Genomic DNA, 18,400 nt, shown 5'->3' on the forward strand with positions numbered 1-18,400 from the left:
CACCTTGCACTTGTCAGTGTTGAATCCCATCCTATTCTCATCTGTCCACCCTGTAACCTGTCTAGGTCAAATTGTAGCCTATTGCTCCCTTCTAGCGTGCCCACATCCCCCCATATCTTAATGTCACCAGCAGATTTGAACAAGGTGCTTTTTACCCCCTTGTCCAAGTCGGTGATGAAGATGTTGAACAGTGTGGGCCCAAGGACCGAGCCCCGGGGGACCCCACTGCCCACATCCCTCCAGGTCGAACATGACCCGTCCACCACTGCTCTCTGGGTGCGGCCCTCCGGCCAGTTGGCAACCCTATCTCTGGGTGATTTAATGATAGGTTTCTATGGGGCTTTGGCTGTATCTTCAGCTTGGCCAGCCAAAGCTGGACACAGGGTGGACTCTTATTAACTAGCAGTCTGATGTCTTAGGGAGAACTTTGCTCCTGGCATTAAGAAAATTGCACACACTGAAAAGCCACCTGGTGTGCGAGGCATTAGGACAACCCATGTGTGCCTCTGGCTTTAGCCCTTCTGGCGTTGTCATGTTTGCAAGTCCCTTGTGCACGTTACCACAAAGGGGCAATCGCAGCTTTGCACTTCAAGCTCAGCACCAGTGGTCCTTTCCTTTTCCACAGTTAGTTTCCTTAGTGTTATGAGTAATTAAAGCATGAAGGAGGCAACTGAGATGGTGCATGTGGGGAGGCCTGAGCACTGTAGCTGCGAAGGAAGTGATTTGCCTTCCTTTATTTATTGCTGAGGGAAGTATTGTGTAGCCCAGGGGTGGCCAGCCAGCAGCACGAGTGCCATAAGTGGTACGGACAGCCCCTGTGCGTAGAATCATAGACAATGAGGGTGGGAAGGGACCTCAGGAGGTCACATCTATCCAACCCCTGCTCCAAGCAGGACCAGCCCCAACTACATCCTCCCAGCCAGAGCATTGTGGAGCTGGTACTTAAGAACCTCCAAGGATGGAGGTCCCACAACCTCACTGGGTAACCTCTTCCAGTGCTTCACTACCTTCCTTGCGTGAAAGTTTTTCCTAATACCTAGCCTCAACTTCCCCTGCTGCAACTTGGGCCCACTTTTCCTTGTTCTGTCATCTGCCACCACTGAGAACAGTCCAGCTCCATCCTCTTTGCAGCCACTCTTCAGGGAGTTGAAGGCTGCTATAGAAAGGCTGCAGGGCACGTAGATGACTGGGGAGGGGACAGATAGGGCAAGGAGCAGCAAGCAGAGCAGGAGATCAGGCAGGGAAAAGCAATCAGAGGGGTGGCTCAGAGAGGGTGTGGGGCTAATTTGCAGCATGCCTGACAAAAAGGTTGGACCCACTGAGCAAAAGTCCAGGGGTTAAGAGCTGCTGGCTTTAGCACAGTCTCCTTCTTTCTGACTCAGTTTCCCCAGCTATTTTATTTGCATTTGCCTGCTTCCTGGAGGAATTGTGAGCATTAATTAGCTGTGGTATATAAAGCAAATTAATATATTATAACTGCTACAGTGATATGTTATCATATTATTCTAATTATGCCATCATTAGACCCTCTGATCTTAACAGTTCTCCCTGATACTGTTCACGGGACAGCCAAGTGTCTGAGTAAGTGTTCATTTGTACCCCAAATTATGGTACAGGGAGTGGAAACGTGAGACCCTTGTCTCCCAGCTTAGTGTTCGTGCCTGAAGCCCCTCAGCTGAGGGGAGAGCAGGTGGAACAGCCTCAGTGTAAGCTTGAAGGCAGCTTGTGCGGCACGATGGGAACACGAGTCAGACGCTTCCCGAGTTACTTGCAAACACAACGCCGCCCATTCAGCAGCGTGCTCTTGGCAGGGATACTCTGCATGGGAGTGCTTTCAGAGCCAGTAGCTTATCTGTGGTGGAGCAAATGGCTGCTGCCCACTGACACAGCATCTAAAGATGGAGGCAGATGCCCGGGCCATAAAGGCCAAGGAAAGCCAAGGACCTGGGACCCAGAGCAGGTCACTTTAACACACTGGAACTGACCCCTGCTTTGGGAAAGGATGGACAACAACCTGAACTGCAAGGCAAGCATCTGCCCTCGGGTGCAGAGTGATGGAGGTCTTGGCTGCAGTATCCTCCTTTTCCATGCAAGTGAAACTTAAAACACCTCTTGGCATTACTTTGATAATTTAATGTCCATCCTGAAAATAGGACTTTTCCTCTGAGGAGCTCGCTACACCCATTTTACAGTTGGGAAAACTGAGGCACAGATCGACTTACTCAAGGTCACACTGCAAGTTAGCTGCAGACCTCAAAGCATAAACTAGGCATCCTGAATCCCAGCTCTTTGCTCTGGCTACAGGACAGCACTCCTTTCCTGGGCTGGCCTGTGGCATTATCTGGTGATAAAATGAAGAATAAAGGCAAGAAAGCAGTTGGGGGGGAAGAGGAGTTGATGATTCATATGATCAGTTTTGGCCCAAGCTCTTTGATAGGGCATTGATAGAAAAACTGCAAGGCAAGCTCCAATCTTATCAAATGTAATAACTTCCTCCTTTGAATTCTTGGATTCTTTTAGTTGTTCAGATGATAATTATTGGCCCCTACCTGGCTCTCCTTGTCTTTCTTCTCTTGATACCTCTGGGGATGTACTCTCCCTGCATCAGAGAAGTGGGGACGCTGGGACCCAAGCCAACTCTCATCGGACACAGAGGCGCGCCAATGGTAGGTCTGGGGAAGGCGTTCTGTCTTGTTCTTGTATTAGGTGGATTGCAGCTGCTATTTTATTTTTCCCCCGCAAGAGCTTCATTGTGAATCTGTGAAGGGAACATATTTGATTTGGAAAAGTCCTGCATGCTTTTCTTGCCAGGACTCATCAGTGTCCCTACAGCAACATGGGCATAGGCTGTAGCCGTGTTGGTCTAAGGACATAGGGAGAAAGGGTTCTTTGGCTAAATCTGATCTCTTTTGTTAGAGCAACTGAAATAGTTGGAAAAATTCTGCTTTGCAAGCTTTTGGGTATTGTGCCTGACGAAGTTCCAGTATTGTGCCTGATGAAGCTTGCAAAGAAGAATTTTTCCAACTATTTGAGTTGGCTTATTATAGATATACCCGAATAACTTTGTTTGCCTACAGCAGTATGGCATTTCAGCATCAAAGCCCTCAGCCACTACAATGTTGCATGCAAAAAGCAAAGCGGGCAAGGGGTGGGACAAGGGGGCAGTTTGAAATGGCTCTTGGGCAACGGATCATGGAGCCAGCCTAGATTGTGGCAAAAGAGGGAGGCAGGGCTGGAGGTGGAAGATGGCTGAGCCTGGCAGGCGAGGAGTGGAAGCTAAAACTTTACGTGAAGGAAGATGAGAAGCCAATGAAGTGACTCCAAAAAGGATGCGATGGGGGATGAGGATGTTTTTGGTGGCAGTGCGTCAGGCGCGATGGGCAGAGATGGGAGAGTGGAGGGCTGGGCTGGGAGGCGACTGTAGTCAAGGTAGAGAATGGGACTCACATCTTGGTGGCTGGGACTGCAGGGAAGAAAGCCACTGCAGCATGATTTGTTGAGAAGCTGGGTGTGAGCTGATGAGAGGAAGGAAACTAAATCAACCTCTATTTGCACAGCAGGAAGGGTGGATATGTTGTTAACAGCAGAGAAATGGAAGAGTGTGGGTTGGTGAGACGGGAGATGAAGATCCACCTCAATGTTGGAGGCTGAAGGAGGAACATAAAACTTGAAAGAGGGCTCCCACTCTGCTTAAATATTGCTTAAAATTGTTTTGTGGACGGAGTCTTTCCCTGCCCTCCATCAAGTTTTGAAATGATCTTGAATCTTAGAGGCTTTGATGATACCTGAGCTGGAAGGAAGTGGAACAGGTTTTCACTTGGTGGCCAGAGTTATCTTTAACAAAATAATGATTTATTGCACGTATGTATTATCAAGCAACACTGCATCCTAAAGAGTCCTCGATACCTTCTGAACACAGTATGCCCATGTGTCTTTTCTTACTAGGTGGCTCCAGAAAACACTGAGATGTCATTTCAGAAGGCCATTGAACAAGGGGTGAATGGGCTTGAGACAGACGTCACAATTAGGTAAGGGGCAAGGTGTGGGAACACATTCCTACAATGCTTAATTTGAGTGGGAGTTTTGTAAAGGGCAACAGTCTTTGTCATGGTGAACCCAGATTTGCTTTGCTGAAGTCCAAGAACCACCCCAGAATTACACTGGTGTAAGGAAGAGTGGCTCAATGTCACCGCATGTTTATTCTCGGGAAGCCGGCCCTAAGATCGTTACATCCATTTTACAGATGGGGACACTGAGGCACAGAGAGATGTGACTTCTCCAAGGTCAGCAAGCCATTGGCAGAGATCGGAATAAAATCTAGGCTTCCTGAGTCTCAGTGCAGTGCCCTGACCCACATTGCCTCCAATAAGGCCATACAGCCTTCTACTCCCAGCACGGTGATCTGTAGGGAGCCCTGCTCTTTACAGCACTTGCATGTAATTGGCTACGCTCCCTGAACGAAGCCGTTCGCCCAGTGAACGGTCCTCTCTCTTTGCACTAGTTATGATGGGATTCCCTTTCTGATGCACGACGGCAGCTTGAAAAGGACCACAAACATCCAGGAAGTCTTTCCCCACAACGCTACGCAAAGTGCAGCCATGTTTTCTTGGGACGCCCTGAAAGAGCTGAATGCTGGGAAGTGGTTTTTGGAGGTAGGACTTGTTCAAGGGCTTTCCTCAAGTCCCTCTGTTGGACAGGGTGTGGCTGAGGACGGGCACCCATCTTACTCCCACTAAAGTCAATGGAAGTATTTGGATGTGGCTTAATAATTATGCAGAAGCTGCAGGTCTTTGCTCACGGGCTCCCTTGACACCGTGGGCCACACTATGCAGCTCTACCCTCTGGGGCAAGAAGCCAGAGGAGGGAGTGGGAGCCTGGAGACCCCAGCTGCTGCTGAAGCTGGAGCAATGGGAGGAGAGCTGCAGCCAGGGTGAGCCGGGGGGGGTGACAAATCAACATCTCATGGGCTGCCAGTTGGACAGCCTTGGCCAAGGGCGTGCCTGAACTGCAGTCGGAGTGACAGGATGCAGTGGGCATGTAGCAGAGTTAAACTAATGAGCAGGGTTTTTGAACGTGGCTGCCTCCCAGCTGCTAGGAATCGAAGACCTGGGCTTATAATATTAAGTAGGGATTAATGGAGAGAATACCTTAATAGCAACAACGGACAGGAGACGAGAACTAGAGCAGCCCCCTAGGGAAGTGCAAGCTTCTACCCCGCGGGGCAACAATGCCAGGTTATTTCTGTCATCGAGATGTGTGACCTATTTGCATGCTGCCCTCCGCCAGGATGAATTCATGTATTTCCCTGGGTATCTGTTTCTTTCTAGGACAGACCCTTCTCCTATGTGGGCTCGCTGTCAGTGGCAGAACAGAAACAGGCCATGAATCAGTCCATTTACAAACTACATAATTTCTTAAGCCTGGCCGAGCATCAGAATAAACTCGTGATCTTTGATCTCTACCGTCCCCCGGAGCAGCATCCGTACAGGGACACGTGGATCAACAGGACGCTGGAAGTGATCAGCGACTCAGGGATTGAGCCCCATCTGGTATGACGATGTTGCTCCTCTTTCCTGGTGCCACGTGTAGGTTCAGGTGTAGCTAGGGCATGACGGGGTGTCAACCAGTGTCACACCACTGACTTCACCACCAAGGATCTGGCTCATCCAGTTTTGTTGACAGATTTCCCCAGGGACCCAGCACCTTTTAAAGACGTAATTGCCAAAGGCCAGACTCTAGCATCCTTCCCTTGCCCAGCCACTCATTGAGTAGCACCACTGATTTTATGGGCATTATTAGATGCGAGGCAGGGAGCTCCTGTCTGGCCCTGAGTGAAGTGTAAGATTCATGGTAGGCAACACAAATGTTAATGAACGTGGGCCAGATGCTTGAGATCCCACAGTGAAAGGATCACATGACAAGGGCCAAATCCTCAGCTAGAGTAAACCCTATGACAATCAAAGCTCTGGCTCCATAATGGCATGGTGGTATCTCCATGCTAGTCTGTGGCCTAGATGCTGCTGCCCTCCCTTGATTGCTTCAGGGATGCCAGTTGTCAGGACCAGGATGCCATGGGCCCTGTTGCTTTAAATGGTTTGGAATAGCAGCCCCTCTCTCCTTCCCAAAGTAACCTCAATTTTATGGCTGCCCACTTGCCAGGATGGGTAGTAATGAGTGTCTTTTGACATCCCTGGAACAAAGTCCTCCTAGAGAAGCTGAAGACCCACTCTGCCACCCTGGGATCTGAACGCTACCTCACCTCTGTAGCATTTCCCAGCACCTTCAGCACTCCCAAAACCAGCTTCCTTTCCTGTTACAGTCACACCCACGTGCCCTTCATTCAGCCACATGACACTCGTATGCGTTCACTTCCAGCTTAGTGCCCAGGGGCAGGCCTTAGCGGAGCTGAGCTACAAGCAGAGAGTCCTTTATAAAAGCAAGGGGTATTATTTGAGTATAACTGATAGAAAATAGGGCTGGAAAGGACCTCCAGAGCTCCAGTGCCATCCAGTAGGGCAAGTGACTCTCAGCCTTAGCCTCAAGGCACCCCCCAAAACTTCTCAGAGTTTAGGAGCACTCCGTTAAAAAAAACGAGTATAAGTATGTTAGGAATGTTATAATACAAATGTTACAATTATAGCATTAGTAAGCATGCTTTTAATTGATTAGATCATTATCTAATCAAGAACCACTGCAGCCAAGGGCCTGGTACAGATGTTCTGCCTGGTTCTGTCTATCATGTTTTAATGACCCCAGCAGTATTCCTGCCCAGAGCACAGGGGCTGGACCCGATAATCTCGCAAGGTCCCTTCCAGCCCTAAATTTCTGTGAATCTGTGAACGCGGGAGGCAGGGGCTGCTGAATAATGTCAGCCTTAGCTCACTCCCTGTTGCTATCACCCACAGGTCCTGTGGCTGGAGGATGAGATGAGGTCCTTTGTTCAGTCCGTAGCTCCTGGGTTTCAGCAAACGGTGGGGAGAATGGTCCCGGTTGATGAGCTATTGAGATATAATATTGTGAAGCTCAATCTGGTTTACACCCAAATGTCCAGTGAAGATATCCGGTAGGTTATAGCTTGAGCCTTAAATGTAGTAGGCAACCCAGGGCTTGGTGCAGAGCCCAGATGGGTGGTGCTGCCTCTCTGCAGCCCCCGAGGTATATGTTTTAGACTCATGTCCCCCCTTATGGCTGTGCCATCACAAACGCATTGCTGAGTGTGATGAACCTGGCATCCGTATGGAGGTGGGATGAACCTGGCATCTGTATGATTCGGGGCATGTAACTCCAACCCCCACTGAAGCGCACCTCATGCTAGCTGACACTTTGCCAAGACCACCATGAATGGTAGATGTAATTGAAACCTCCCCCCAGGTGTCCTGACTCCCTGCTTTTCTAGCAACTGCACTGGGTTTTGGATTGGTCCTTACATCAGCAGGTGCTGGACACAATGTACGTTAACACATGCCACGAGCAACACAGCTGTCTGGCCTCTTTTAATTCTAGTTATGCCCACGGCCATGCTTCAACCTGCTTTTGTTTGAATTTCTTGGTGAACTGGGAATAATTTGATTTCCTTGTCAGCACCCAGCTCGATTGCACCCTTCCCCTATGCTCCAGACAACTGTTTTAACAGCACTTAGATAAGAGCACGTCAGAAGGTCTCATGCTATGGACAATGAGAACCTGCTCATTTTTAATAACATCACCACCACACCGTACGGTCTCAGCTAGTAACACCCCCCCCTGCCCCTCTGGTGGCTGGCTAGACGAGAGCAAATAAATGTTTCTAGTAAGGGAGAAGTCTTGGAAAATCTCATGCATGAAGGTTTTGTATTTCATTCATTATTTTTCCCAGAAAACTCAGCTCTGACACACTGTTCTCCCTTAGTGAGTGGAATTGCTGCTTTTCCTTGCATGCACTTAACTTGTCCCAAATCCTAGCACTTGATCATTTCAGAATGGAAAACCCTTCAGCATTTTCTAATGCTAATTAGAGTGACTAACATTTAGCATCCTACCATCTACAGTTTAATTTAACAGCAGCAAAGGTTGACATTTTTAATAAAGCTTTTTAGAACAAGTTCAGGGGCAGTTTGGAAATTATTTAAGATTGGGCAAGTGGTCCGTAGACTACTGAGTACATTACAGATATAAGTAGCAGGTTTTATAGGTGATCATAAACACATCAGTAGAAAGTGGTATTGATACTCATAGGTCAGGCTTATGGGCAAACTTTTGACTCATTGGGCTGTAGAGCAATCGATTAACCATTTGACAAAACAGCTAATGATGATGTATTAATGATGATGAATATAAATTGAATCTATAGAAGACAGATCTATAGGTCTATATTTCTAGATATAGATATAGTTATAGATAGATATCTATATCTACAGGGTCTATAGCTCTATAGATCTATCTTATATATACATATAAGATATAGATCTATAAATCTTATATAGATTTATAGATCTATATCTATAGATATAGAAATATACATATATCTTATAAAACATGTATTATGATTTTATTATGTATGCTATCTGTTCATTATGCTTTAATGTATATAAGTGTAAATGCATATATAAGTGTGTAATATTTGAATGGCACACACCAAGAACCCTGTTCTTGTACTTGCCATTCAAATGTGATTATCCTCAGAGGACCAATCATTGTTAAATGTGGCCAATCAGAACAAACCCCATGTTTGTACATAACCAATTGATTGGCAACTCTTGGCCTCTCTGCTCCCACTCTGTCTCCTTTCCAAGAAGCCACCACTGCTAATTGCCACCCAGAACTTCCCTGGCACGTGCCTGATGGAAACTGTGCACCCTTAATGTTTTACATGCACCTGTGTTTTAAAGGACATACGCCGAGGCCAACATCACCACCAACCTCTACGTCATCGATGAGCCGTGGCTCTTCTCTCTGGCTTGGTGTGCCGGTGCCCACTCAGTAACCACCAATGCCGCACACTCCCTGAGGGACCTTGACCAGCCTCTTTTCCTTATGGTAAGGCAAAACAGTGTGGGGCTCCAAAGACCCTGACTGGAGATGCTGTTCATGATCACCACTCAGCATGGCAGGGCAAGAGAGGTGGAGGGGAGCCTTGTAACACAAGGCAAGGTGTTTCCTTGGGTTGACGCCTTGCTCTGGTCTTCACCACTGATGCTCCCTGTCTTCTCCACCTTGCCTGGGAACACCCCAGCCCCTAGGGATATGGGGCAGTGTAAAGGGCCCCTGCAGGGGATCAGTACCTACCCTGACCTCTTCATACCAGGCAGTCTGGTACAAGGGGGTGCCACACTGCCTGGTTCCCAGATCTGACCCATAGATCAACAATGGGTTCGATCTAGTGCCCATTTTCTGAGTATCAGCAGAAATGAGACTGAATGTACCATTGGCAAGATGGGCCCGGCCCAGAGCAGGGATGCAGTAGAAGAAGGTCTCGGTGGGGCTTAAAGACTCAGGCCTCAAGTAAAGGGAGAAGGAGCCCATGGTGTGGAGAAGGGGCTTACCCCTGTTTAAGGCCACAGCCCACTGCCTGCCGAGCAAGGCCGTCTGCACAGAAGCTTCCCAAGCAGCAGCTGGTTCATTCAGTCGAGTCACATCGCATGGCAAGACCTCGGTGCCGTCTGCTCCATGTGAGTACGGGGTGGGCTGCGTAGCTGCTCCTCAGCGCTGCCTGGGCTTCCCTTGCAGACGCCAAGGGACTACAGAACCATGTGGGTCCTCACAGACGTGCTCTCCGTGCTCCTCGTCGCACTCATCTTCGCTCTGCATTGGTAAGTACTGTGCTGCCCCAGTCCCCTCCCAGCTGCCCTTTTGCTGGGAGCCCTCGTGCACGCTTCCACCCTGCTCTGCACACATCCCGTGGTAAAGCTAACCCTGCCCCTCCACCTGAGATGTGGGTGGTACCAGCACGCTGACGGCATCCTTCTTAGGCAGCTTTTCCAGAACGCCTATGCTCTACTTCAAAGAGGCTGAGAGGCAGTAAATCCCTTTGGGAAAAGGGCTTTTGGTTCCTAAGTTTCCTAGGTACCATGGAGGCCATTTCCTTGGTGCCACATGGTCCTTTCAGGGTTCCAGTTATAGAGCAGGGCCCTAGCGTGCCTGGCTGTGCACGAACGCAGGACAGCAAAGACGGGTGCTGGCCCAGAGTTGATACCAAAAAATGACTGGGGGATTCGGAGAGAGAGAGAGAGAAAGAGTGTACATGCGTGTGTGTGGGGTGTAGGGAAATTTCACCCGGCGTTTTGTTTCAAAGCTGTTTTGATGTGTTTTGAGCTCGAAACAGTGAAATTGAAATGGAACAAAAGCCTTTGAAACAGCTTCGAAATGGAACAAGGGAACTTGAAATGTTTCGAAAGTTTTGAAACATTTCGAGTTTCGAAGCCGGGTTTACTGGCTTCAGCACTGGTCCCAGCAGGCAGCACCAGCCTCCTTTCATCTGGCAGGCAGACTGGGGGCTCCCCACGCCCCTGGGAGGGCTTCAGGGGTAGTGTCCCCACGCCAGCTGATCTGTCCCGCTTCCTACCGGAGCTGGCCAGGTGTGGGCCCAGGGAAGATCAGCTGGTGTGGGGACCCTCCCCCACCTTGGTCCCCGCCTGGGGGCTGTGCTGGAGTCCTCCCAGGCGTGCATGCCCACAATCTGCCAGCCGGGTGACAGGAGCCAGGTGCTGCCTCCTGGGGCCAGTGGCAGCACTGATCTTCCCAATGTTGGGTGTGGGCTGTGCCCAGCGCCGGTCTGTCATCTGGCCTGCACCCCTGGGAGGACTCTGGCACAGCCCTGCAGCCCTTCCGAGGGTGCGGGGAGCCCCCAGTCTGCCTGCTAGATGAGAGGAGCTGGGTGCTGCCGCCTGGGCCCAGCGGCAGCAGTGATCTTCCCCGTGCTGGTCACAGGCGGTAGCACCTGGCTTCTCTCATCTGGCCGGCAGATCCGGGGTCACACCCCCAGGAGGACTCGAGCACAGCCCTGGCAGCCCTCCCAGGGGTGCCGGGGGCCCCCACCTGCCTGCCTGCTGCATTTTATGTTTCCCCATAATAACCTATGGGCAAAACATCGAAACAGCATCAAAACGGCAAAACAGTTTCGACAAAACGAAACGGAAGAGTGCTTTTGAAACTAAACGAAACTTGAAACAAAACACTGTTCTGTCGCAACGGGAGTCGAATCAGACGGATGCTGTTTCGCACAGCCCTCGTGGAGTGCAGTGTGCCAATGAGCCCGTGCAGATCAGCACCACCAGGCAGAGCATTTAGTCCTTTCCAGAGGGTGGGCCCAGCCTTCGCCTCTCCAGGCCTTCTCCATGCATTTTGCTCTTCCCAGGTGGAGGGAGCAGACCTGCTCCTGCTGCTCCAACAGCAGCGGCACGGTGCTGGAGAATAGCACGTACAACAAGTTCCGGACTGGTGAGTTGGGCTCGCGGGGCCGTGTATTCCCCTGGGTGGGTGCTACTCACTGAACATGGGGTACTTCCGCATTGCACAGTATGGCAGGGGGATGCGGCACCTCGCAAGCCCTGCCTGTGTCAAAGGCAGTGCCCGGTTGGCGCAGCGGCAAAGGGGACCTGGTCATTCAGGCTGGGCAGTCCAGAGTGGCTGAAGGAGATGCCAACCACATGACTCCCTTGCGTGGTGTTGTCTAAGAAGCTGGTGGGCCATCATCTAACCAGACTGGTGGGCTTAGGTTTAGGTGGACCTTTACCTTCTCAGTACTTAATAGCCAAAGCCCAGCAGCCACCTCTCACCAGGGCAGTGCTGCACCATTTGGGATGCTTGAAAACACATTGGCGAACCCATCTAACCAAAACTTGTCCTGGCAGAAAAAAGCATGTCCTTTCCCACCGCCTTGGCTACTTCACACCGAGCCGCTGAACCAACAGGATGCCCAGGGCTGGCAGCAGCCCCATGAACAGCCTCTCTCTTTCAGAGCTCAATGATTTGCCATCTGTGTTGGTCTAAGGGAGCAAGCCCCAAGGTGTGGATACCCAGCCCACGGCGCAGAGAATGGATGTTGCCCAGAAGCTAAAGCTCCACGATGGCATTGGCTTGGGGACTCAGCCCAGGGTGACTGCAAGTAACTTAAGTGAGAGGGGCCACCCTCATGCCTGGTGGGAGGTCGCGGCTTAGGCCTGGATGTTGGCAGGGGAATATGGATAAGCCCAAGATGCCCCACACCTCTGGCCCACACCTTGATGCCCATGAGGTGCCCCCTCTCTTTCTGCATGCCTCGGACTCCTCCCAGATGGCTTTACCTGGAGGGAGCTCTTGGAGGTTGCTTGGGAAGTCGGATGGAAGGGCAAGCATGTGCAGCCAGAAGCTGAGATATGAGGAAGGAGCTTTCAAGACAGAGCTGGGCCTGTCTCAGTGCTCCCACCCACCCGCCCTTTTAATATCATAAAAAGTCTCATGGAAATGTGGCTTTTCCCAAGTGCATAACCCCCCTTGTTTTTTTTTAATGTATTTTTATGTGGAGGACTAGAACCACTCTGTACAGCACGCTTCCGCCAGGCTCCCTGAAATCACCTGCTTCCAGGTGGGAGGCTGCGTGTCACCGTCCCCCCTGCTGCGGTGAGGGGCGGCCCCAGCTACAGCCTTAAGGGTTGGGTAGGGTGGCAGCCAGCTCACCGCTGGTGTTGCGGGGGGTCGGGAGGTAGCGGACTTGATCCGAACTCCATCCAAGTCAGTAAGTGTCACACCACTGGTCTTGCTGGGCTTTGGGCCAGGGCCCAAGAAGAGCATATGGGTTAGCACCTCCTTCACAGTCAGGCCCCAGTGTGGTTGGGGTGACTGCTCCGTGGGTGGAAGGGCCCTGCTGCATGACACTCCTCTCACTTGGCACTCCTTGGGAAAGAGGGCGGCTGGGATTGCTGAAGAGCTTTGGCCACCTAGTTCCCACTGACACCAAAGGGAAATGGGTGTGTAAAGCCCCAAGGCACCATGCAGTTCTGCACCCTCGCGTCCCAGAGGGCCGGGGTGGCAGAGGCATGCCTTCCACCCGGTCACCTCCAGTAAGCATCTGAATCCCCCAGTCTCAGCCCTGCAGTTTCCCAGCAGCATGAGCGTGTTACAGAGCACCTGTCCCATGCTTCACCTCGCTTGCCCTTCCTCTGGGCTGTGCCCTGTGTCTTCTGCCTCTCCTGGCAACCCTCCTTCAGACCTTGGCATGGTCAGGGCTGCTCCATACTGTGTGCATCTGAATAGTCCACATGTGCTGCTGCAGCAGCATGTGAAGGAGGCTTGTCTTGGTGCCGTATGGGCCGGGGCATGGAGTTGAGAGTCCGTGTGTGCCCACAACATGGGTACAGCCTAGGGAGAGGGCGATGCCATGTTTCACTGCACCCTGCTCTGCCTCAGCCCTGCCAGGAGAGAGGAAGATGCACATCTCCTCTTAGGGCAGCCTCCCCAGAGAGGTCAAGCATGTGGGGACTCACTCATGGTCTTGGAAATGGGGGCTCAGCGCTTTGGAGACGTGACCCCCATGACTATAAACCTAGTCCACAATGTGTGCTGCACTGACTTGCCCATGAGTCCCACCCCCCCTAAATCTTTCCCCTTCAGAGCATCCCTTATCATTGGCCCTAAATCCAGATGGTTGCTGGATTCCCATGGTGGGCCTCAGCCCTCAGTTTTTCCCTCTCTGTGCAGGGAGGGGGGTCAGCGCTTTCTAGGACTAAGCCATACAACCCGTACTTGAACATGCAACGAGGCGTTTCTTTGTAACCAGAGGCTGCTATTTTGAATAAAGTTGAGCTCATGCTCTCGGGTGCTGCCGGCCTGGGAGGAAGGCCCATGGCGCCTGTTATTCAACATGGGCGTACAGGTCCTGTAGCCCCAAAGAGCTGGGCTTTTTCTGCTAAATAAAACTCCCAGCCCCGAGAAAGAGACAATGACATCAGCTCTCGTAGCATCACGGCCATTGGGTTTGGGCATTGGGTTTCGGGAACGTCCAAGCAGTAAAATGAAACTTCCTCTGGGCAAGAGGCTGGAAATGATGAGAATGAGCAATGTCTACAGAAATGGAGTACATCCCCACTCTGCATGCTTCTCTTCGCCTTGCTGCGGGGTAATGCTTGCCAAAGACCAATGGCTGGAGCCACACCAGGATTGAGGCTCAGCCTCTTTAGGCCCGTAAGACCAACATTTTGGCACTGTGGAGAGCTTTAAAGCCCTCACTCAGTTGCAGCCCATCCCCGCAGATGCACAGACTTCTCTCTAGCAGGAGTCTCAAAATGCACCTTCCACTGCTTACGCAGCCGGCAGGGCCCAGGCTTGGGGTGGGCTGAGGTCACCTACTGAATTAGGCCTTGCTGACAAAGATCAGGGAGGGGGCAACATTTTTGGGGATTGGGTGTACATGTGCTGGTGTTAATGGTTGGGTTCCCTACCTGGGCCGAGCTGGCAGGCTGCGTGGAAGTTAGGTATTGCAACACCCATGTGCTTCCCTGGTTTCAGCTGATGGCAAACATGGCGAATAAATACATTTTGCTAGCACTCCGCTGGGAAGCAGTAAAAAGGCTGCAGCTATTTTCTTCAGGTTGACAGATTTCCAGGCCCTCACGGCCAAGACTTTCACTCAGAGGCCTGTGTTGCATTAAGTCAATGGCTTGATATACTTCTTGGGAAGACCTGGCCTGTCACTTGAAAGGCATCAGTGATTTGAGAGTCCATCATGTTCCTTGCTACCAGCCATTGGAGTCTGTTGATATCATGGCTCTTTTCCCGAGGGGGGTCATTGCAAGCAATGAACTTCCCATCGCCCTCTTGTCATTAAGCCAAAGTGAGGCAGCTCCTTCAATCGCTCAGTGAAGAGCCTCCCATGCACGGTTTTATTTTATTTTTTTAATTAGAGTATTTCACCGGGACAGACATTTTCATGTTACACCACTTGTGTGAATACAAACAAACAGGCTCTAAGACACACACGGTATGACACACACATGGATTCCAAACAGATTTCGGACACGGGAAACACACGCTCAGGATAATTACGACCGGTACGTGTTAACGAGGCCGTTGCATGACAACCTGCACGGCGGTGAATGGCTCTAGGTGGCACAGCCATTGAGACATTGTACTGTCTACTGCGCGTGAGAGCACTAGACAGCTGGACACTGCTGGAGACCTCTGGAGTAGGCAGCTGGAAGAGAAGAGTACCTGGTTTGGGACAGGGCAGCAGGCTGCAGTGGGTCACTGGTGAAATATTAAGCATTGCAATTGGTAGGGGGAGTTTCACTTGGAAAGTGCCAATGATGGCAGTGAGGAAGGGAGCTCAGTTCTGCTCTCATGCTGCTTTTATCTCAGTGCAAGGCACATGGCTTCAGGTGAGTTGCTTTGATTGACTCTGGTGGGAGTTGGAGCAAAATTGTGTCCCAGCGGCTGTATTCGGCTGCTGGAACAACCTGGGCTGGGGAGGAGGTGGGAGGGAGGATCACCTCTTTAACCCCAGGATGCTACTGTGCCTCGTGCACTATAGCAGGAGTTAATTTGGTACTGGCCCCTTGGGAAGTCTTGCTTTTTGCGCACACCTAGGCCGTGACAATGAGCAGGATGTGCTGAGAGCAGAGGAATGGAAGGAAGGCAGAACAGGGGAAGCAGACGAGGAAGTTACTGGGATTAGGGCTTTGTAGAGTTAAAAAAGGAGATGATCAAACTAGCCCAGCTCACCCAATGGTACCAAGAGCACCAAGCCCATTTCTATGGAGAGCCACTCAGCATTAGTGGCACCAGAACCAAAATCGCTTCTCAGTTGAATCCTACGGCCTCGCCTGATGCCACGTTCTTTCAGCCTCATTGCCTGCCAGCGCAGCCTGCTGGGAGCCACGCAACCCTTTGAGCCCTGTCTGCACTTTACCTGGTGACACATGGAGTCCCTGTGCCATCATTTAGGTGTAGCAAAGCCAGCCTTTGGGTAGGATGCGTAAGGTCCCTTCCGTCTTTAAGATGTTTGATCGCAACAGCCCCAGAGGTGAAGCACTTGACTGGCAGGTGGCGAACCAGAGGCCAGACCCCAAACCCGGTGAAATCAGCCGATTCCCACCTCACCAGAGGACCCAACTGATGGAGGTCTTTTGTTACACAGACATAGGACACAAGCTATGAGCAGATGTGTTCAATGCATGAATTCTGTTTAGACTTAGATTTCGGGGCCGTTGCAGTCTGACCTGTTCTGCGCTCTCTGGTTGTACGTGGCCCCACCTTGTTCTAACAAATGCATCCTTTGTGGTTATCTCTAGTGCTCATGCATGCAACAGGAAACCTCCTAAAACAGAAGGTGATGTCCCTAGCTGCAGCTGAAACCCAGTGCTGCTGGGAGAAGAGGCTCAGGGGGCATCTCAGGGGCATCTTGTGTATTGGAGGCCACTTGTAGGATCAGGTGGACATAGCCTGTGATCTTGGGGAGGATTATAGAGGTGTCGAGCTCTTTGTATGAGGCAAGCAACGCGTTGTTTCCTCTGCATTGGGAAACACTCGGATTTGCATTGCCAGGGCCAATTTTTTAGCCTTCCCTGCACCTGTCTGTCAGCAGCAATGAAGAGCTATATTTAAAAGGGAGGGATGTTTCTATACCACGCAGCTCAGCTCTGGATCCAGATGCTCCCCAGATCCTGGGGCTGGCTGGCAGTAAAGTCTTGGTTTAGTTAACCGAGAGATGGAAGCCAGTCAAAATTGGGATTTGGGAGGGTTTCAGCCTACCATTGCCAGGGCAAATCAGTCAAGGAGGACCGTTACTAGACTGGTACCCAAGGTTTATTCTTCACTTCCAGCATCTTTGCCCTCCTCCGTTACCTCAGACTGATGTTACACAACAGCTGTGCAGTGAGCGCAGATGAAATACATGCAACGCTGCACTGCATTTGCTTTGCAAAGAAAGGAGCGGCAGTGCACTGGAAAAATGCAGGGTTGCACACACCAGGGCATGGTTCAGTTGAGGTTTTCCAGACCTGGGAACCTAAAGCTGGGCACCCTTTCTTCTATGTGTAGCCTTCTAGCTACAACTCACGCTCCTCCTAGCAGGTGTAGCCCTAAAGAAGGGGTCAATTGATCTCAGCAGCTTCATTCCCAGGCTGCTCCACTGGGATCGGGTGCTGAGCTTTAGGCTGCTCTCAGGTTAGAAAAGCTTGACCTGTGGCCATTCAACCTCAGTCTTGTCCTTTTTAAGATGTATCTCTGAGCGAGTCCTCTGGAGCTGAGCAAGGCCTGCCTATTGACTTGCCTGAGTCAGCCTGCCAGAAACCAGTGGTTTGTTTTTTTTAACTTTTCTTTTTTTTTTTTTTAAATTAAATAAATAAAAGAATAAGAACCAGAACTTCAAAACTTGGTCTTTAAATATTTCCAGCAAAATGCGCCCGATCTTCAGTGCATTCACGATACCACCTGGTTTACATGTGGTTTGTCCTGTTCTATATGTGGTTTTTTTCACCTACTTCTAATTCTATTTTAATGCACTTTTTTTTTTTTTTTACCCCTTGCACATTGCTTCTTTTTTTTTTTTTAAGAACAGAAAATGGATGGTCTTTTGTAACAGCCAAAACAAACCCAGGCTGCTCACAGGATCTTGCTTCATGCTGGAGTAGGGCTGCATTACTGATCTGCAAGTCTTTGAGGCCTGGAACATCTCAGAAACCTGTAACATCTGGATCAGTTTCTCCTTACTGAGAATGATTCATCTTTTCCTCACAGTCCTTCACCATTTCATTCTCTTGGTGCCATGATAAATATCCTGTTGGAGTTTCTCTGTTGCTCAGTCACTGTCTGAGAGCGGTGGCGTCACCTGGAAAGCTTTGAGGACTAGAACGCAGCGGGGTTCGACAGCTGGAGAGGGGGAGTTTGGAGGTCATCATCACAGATAGTCATCCTCGCTGGATGGGGAGGTGGGGTTTGAGCCCTCCATGTCAGAGTCTGAAGAGCTGCCATGTGGAGTCCTGCTCATTTTCCACATCTGGGAGGAAAAGGTCTTCCCCCAGCTGCAGGGATACCCCACCGGCCTCAGCTGGTGAATTAGCTCCAGGGTCACCTGCCAGGGGCTTCTTTCAATTCACTTGCTCCCCTTTGCACTCCTCTGTTTGCTCATGGCTGTTAACATCTGACTGATGTAGGACGTCAGGAGGTCGTCCATCTTGTAGCCCTGCCAGAAAGCGAGGGGAGATGAGACATGTCACCCACCTCTACAGCCTTACACCTGCTTGCTCATTCATGCTGCCTGAAAGCAACTATTTCCAAGCCCGTCCCCAACCATCCCTGTCCTCTCCCCACTTCCAAGCCCATCCCCAACCATCCCTGTCCTCTCCCCACCTTCCCACCCCCATTTCCAGGCCCATCCCCAACCATCCCTGTCTTCTCCCCACCTTCTCACCCCCATTTCCAGGCCCATCCCCAACCATCCCTGTCTTCT

At 50.8% G+C, this 18,400-nt stretch overlaps 2 protein-coding genes across 5 annotated transcripts in view; one reads left to right on the forward strand and one right to left on the reverse strand.

The window, feature by feature from the left end:
- Positions 1–13,765, forward strand: part of GDPD4 (glycerophosphodiester phosphodiesterase domain containing 4) — a 42,283-nt gene extending 28,518 nt beyond the window's left edge. Inside the window, exons 8-16 of the mRNA XM_019530445.1 lie at positions 2,521–2,666; positions 3,946–4,028; positions 4,502–4,652; positions 5,328–5,549; positions 6,906–7,063; positions 8,868–9,015; positions 9,706–9,788; positions 11,333–11,415; positions 11,936–13,765. Of these exons, the coding sequence (XP_019385990.1) occupies positions 2,521–2,666; positions 3,946–4,028; positions 4,502–4,652; positions 5,328–5,549; positions 6,906–7,063; positions 8,868–9,015; positions 9,706–9,788; positions 11,333–11,415; positions 11,936–11,967 (1,106 nt within the window). The 3' untranslated portion in view covers positions 11,968–13,765. The remainder of the gene's footprint in view (positions 1–2,520; positions 2,667–3,945; positions 4,029–4,501; positions 4,653–5,327; positions 5,550–6,905; positions 7,064–8,867; positions 9,016–9,705; positions 9,789–11,332; positions 11,416–11,935) is intronic.
- Positions 13,766–14,827: 1,062 nt separating this feature from the next.
- Positions 14,828–18,400, reverse strand: part of MYO7A (myosin VIIA) — a 160,908-nt gene continuing 157,335 nt past the window's right edge. For all 4 annotated transcript variants that reach the window (XM_019530449.1, XM_019530448.1, XM_019530446.1 and 1 more), the window contains one exon: positions 14,828–18,133. In XM_019530449.1, coding sequence (XP_019385994.1) covers positions 18,044–18,133 — 90 coding nt within the window. In that variant the 3' untranslated portion in view covers positions 14,828–18,043. The remainder of the gene's footprint in view (positions 18,134–18,400) is intronic.

Source organism: Crocodylus porosus, unplaced genomic scaffold (assembly GCF_001723895.1).
Source record: "Crocodylus porosus isolate Cpor-Errol unplaced genomic scaffold, CroPor_comp1, whole genome shotgun sequence".
NCBI lineage: Eukaryota > Metazoa > Chordata > Crocodylia > Crocodylidae > Crocodylus > Crocodylus porosus.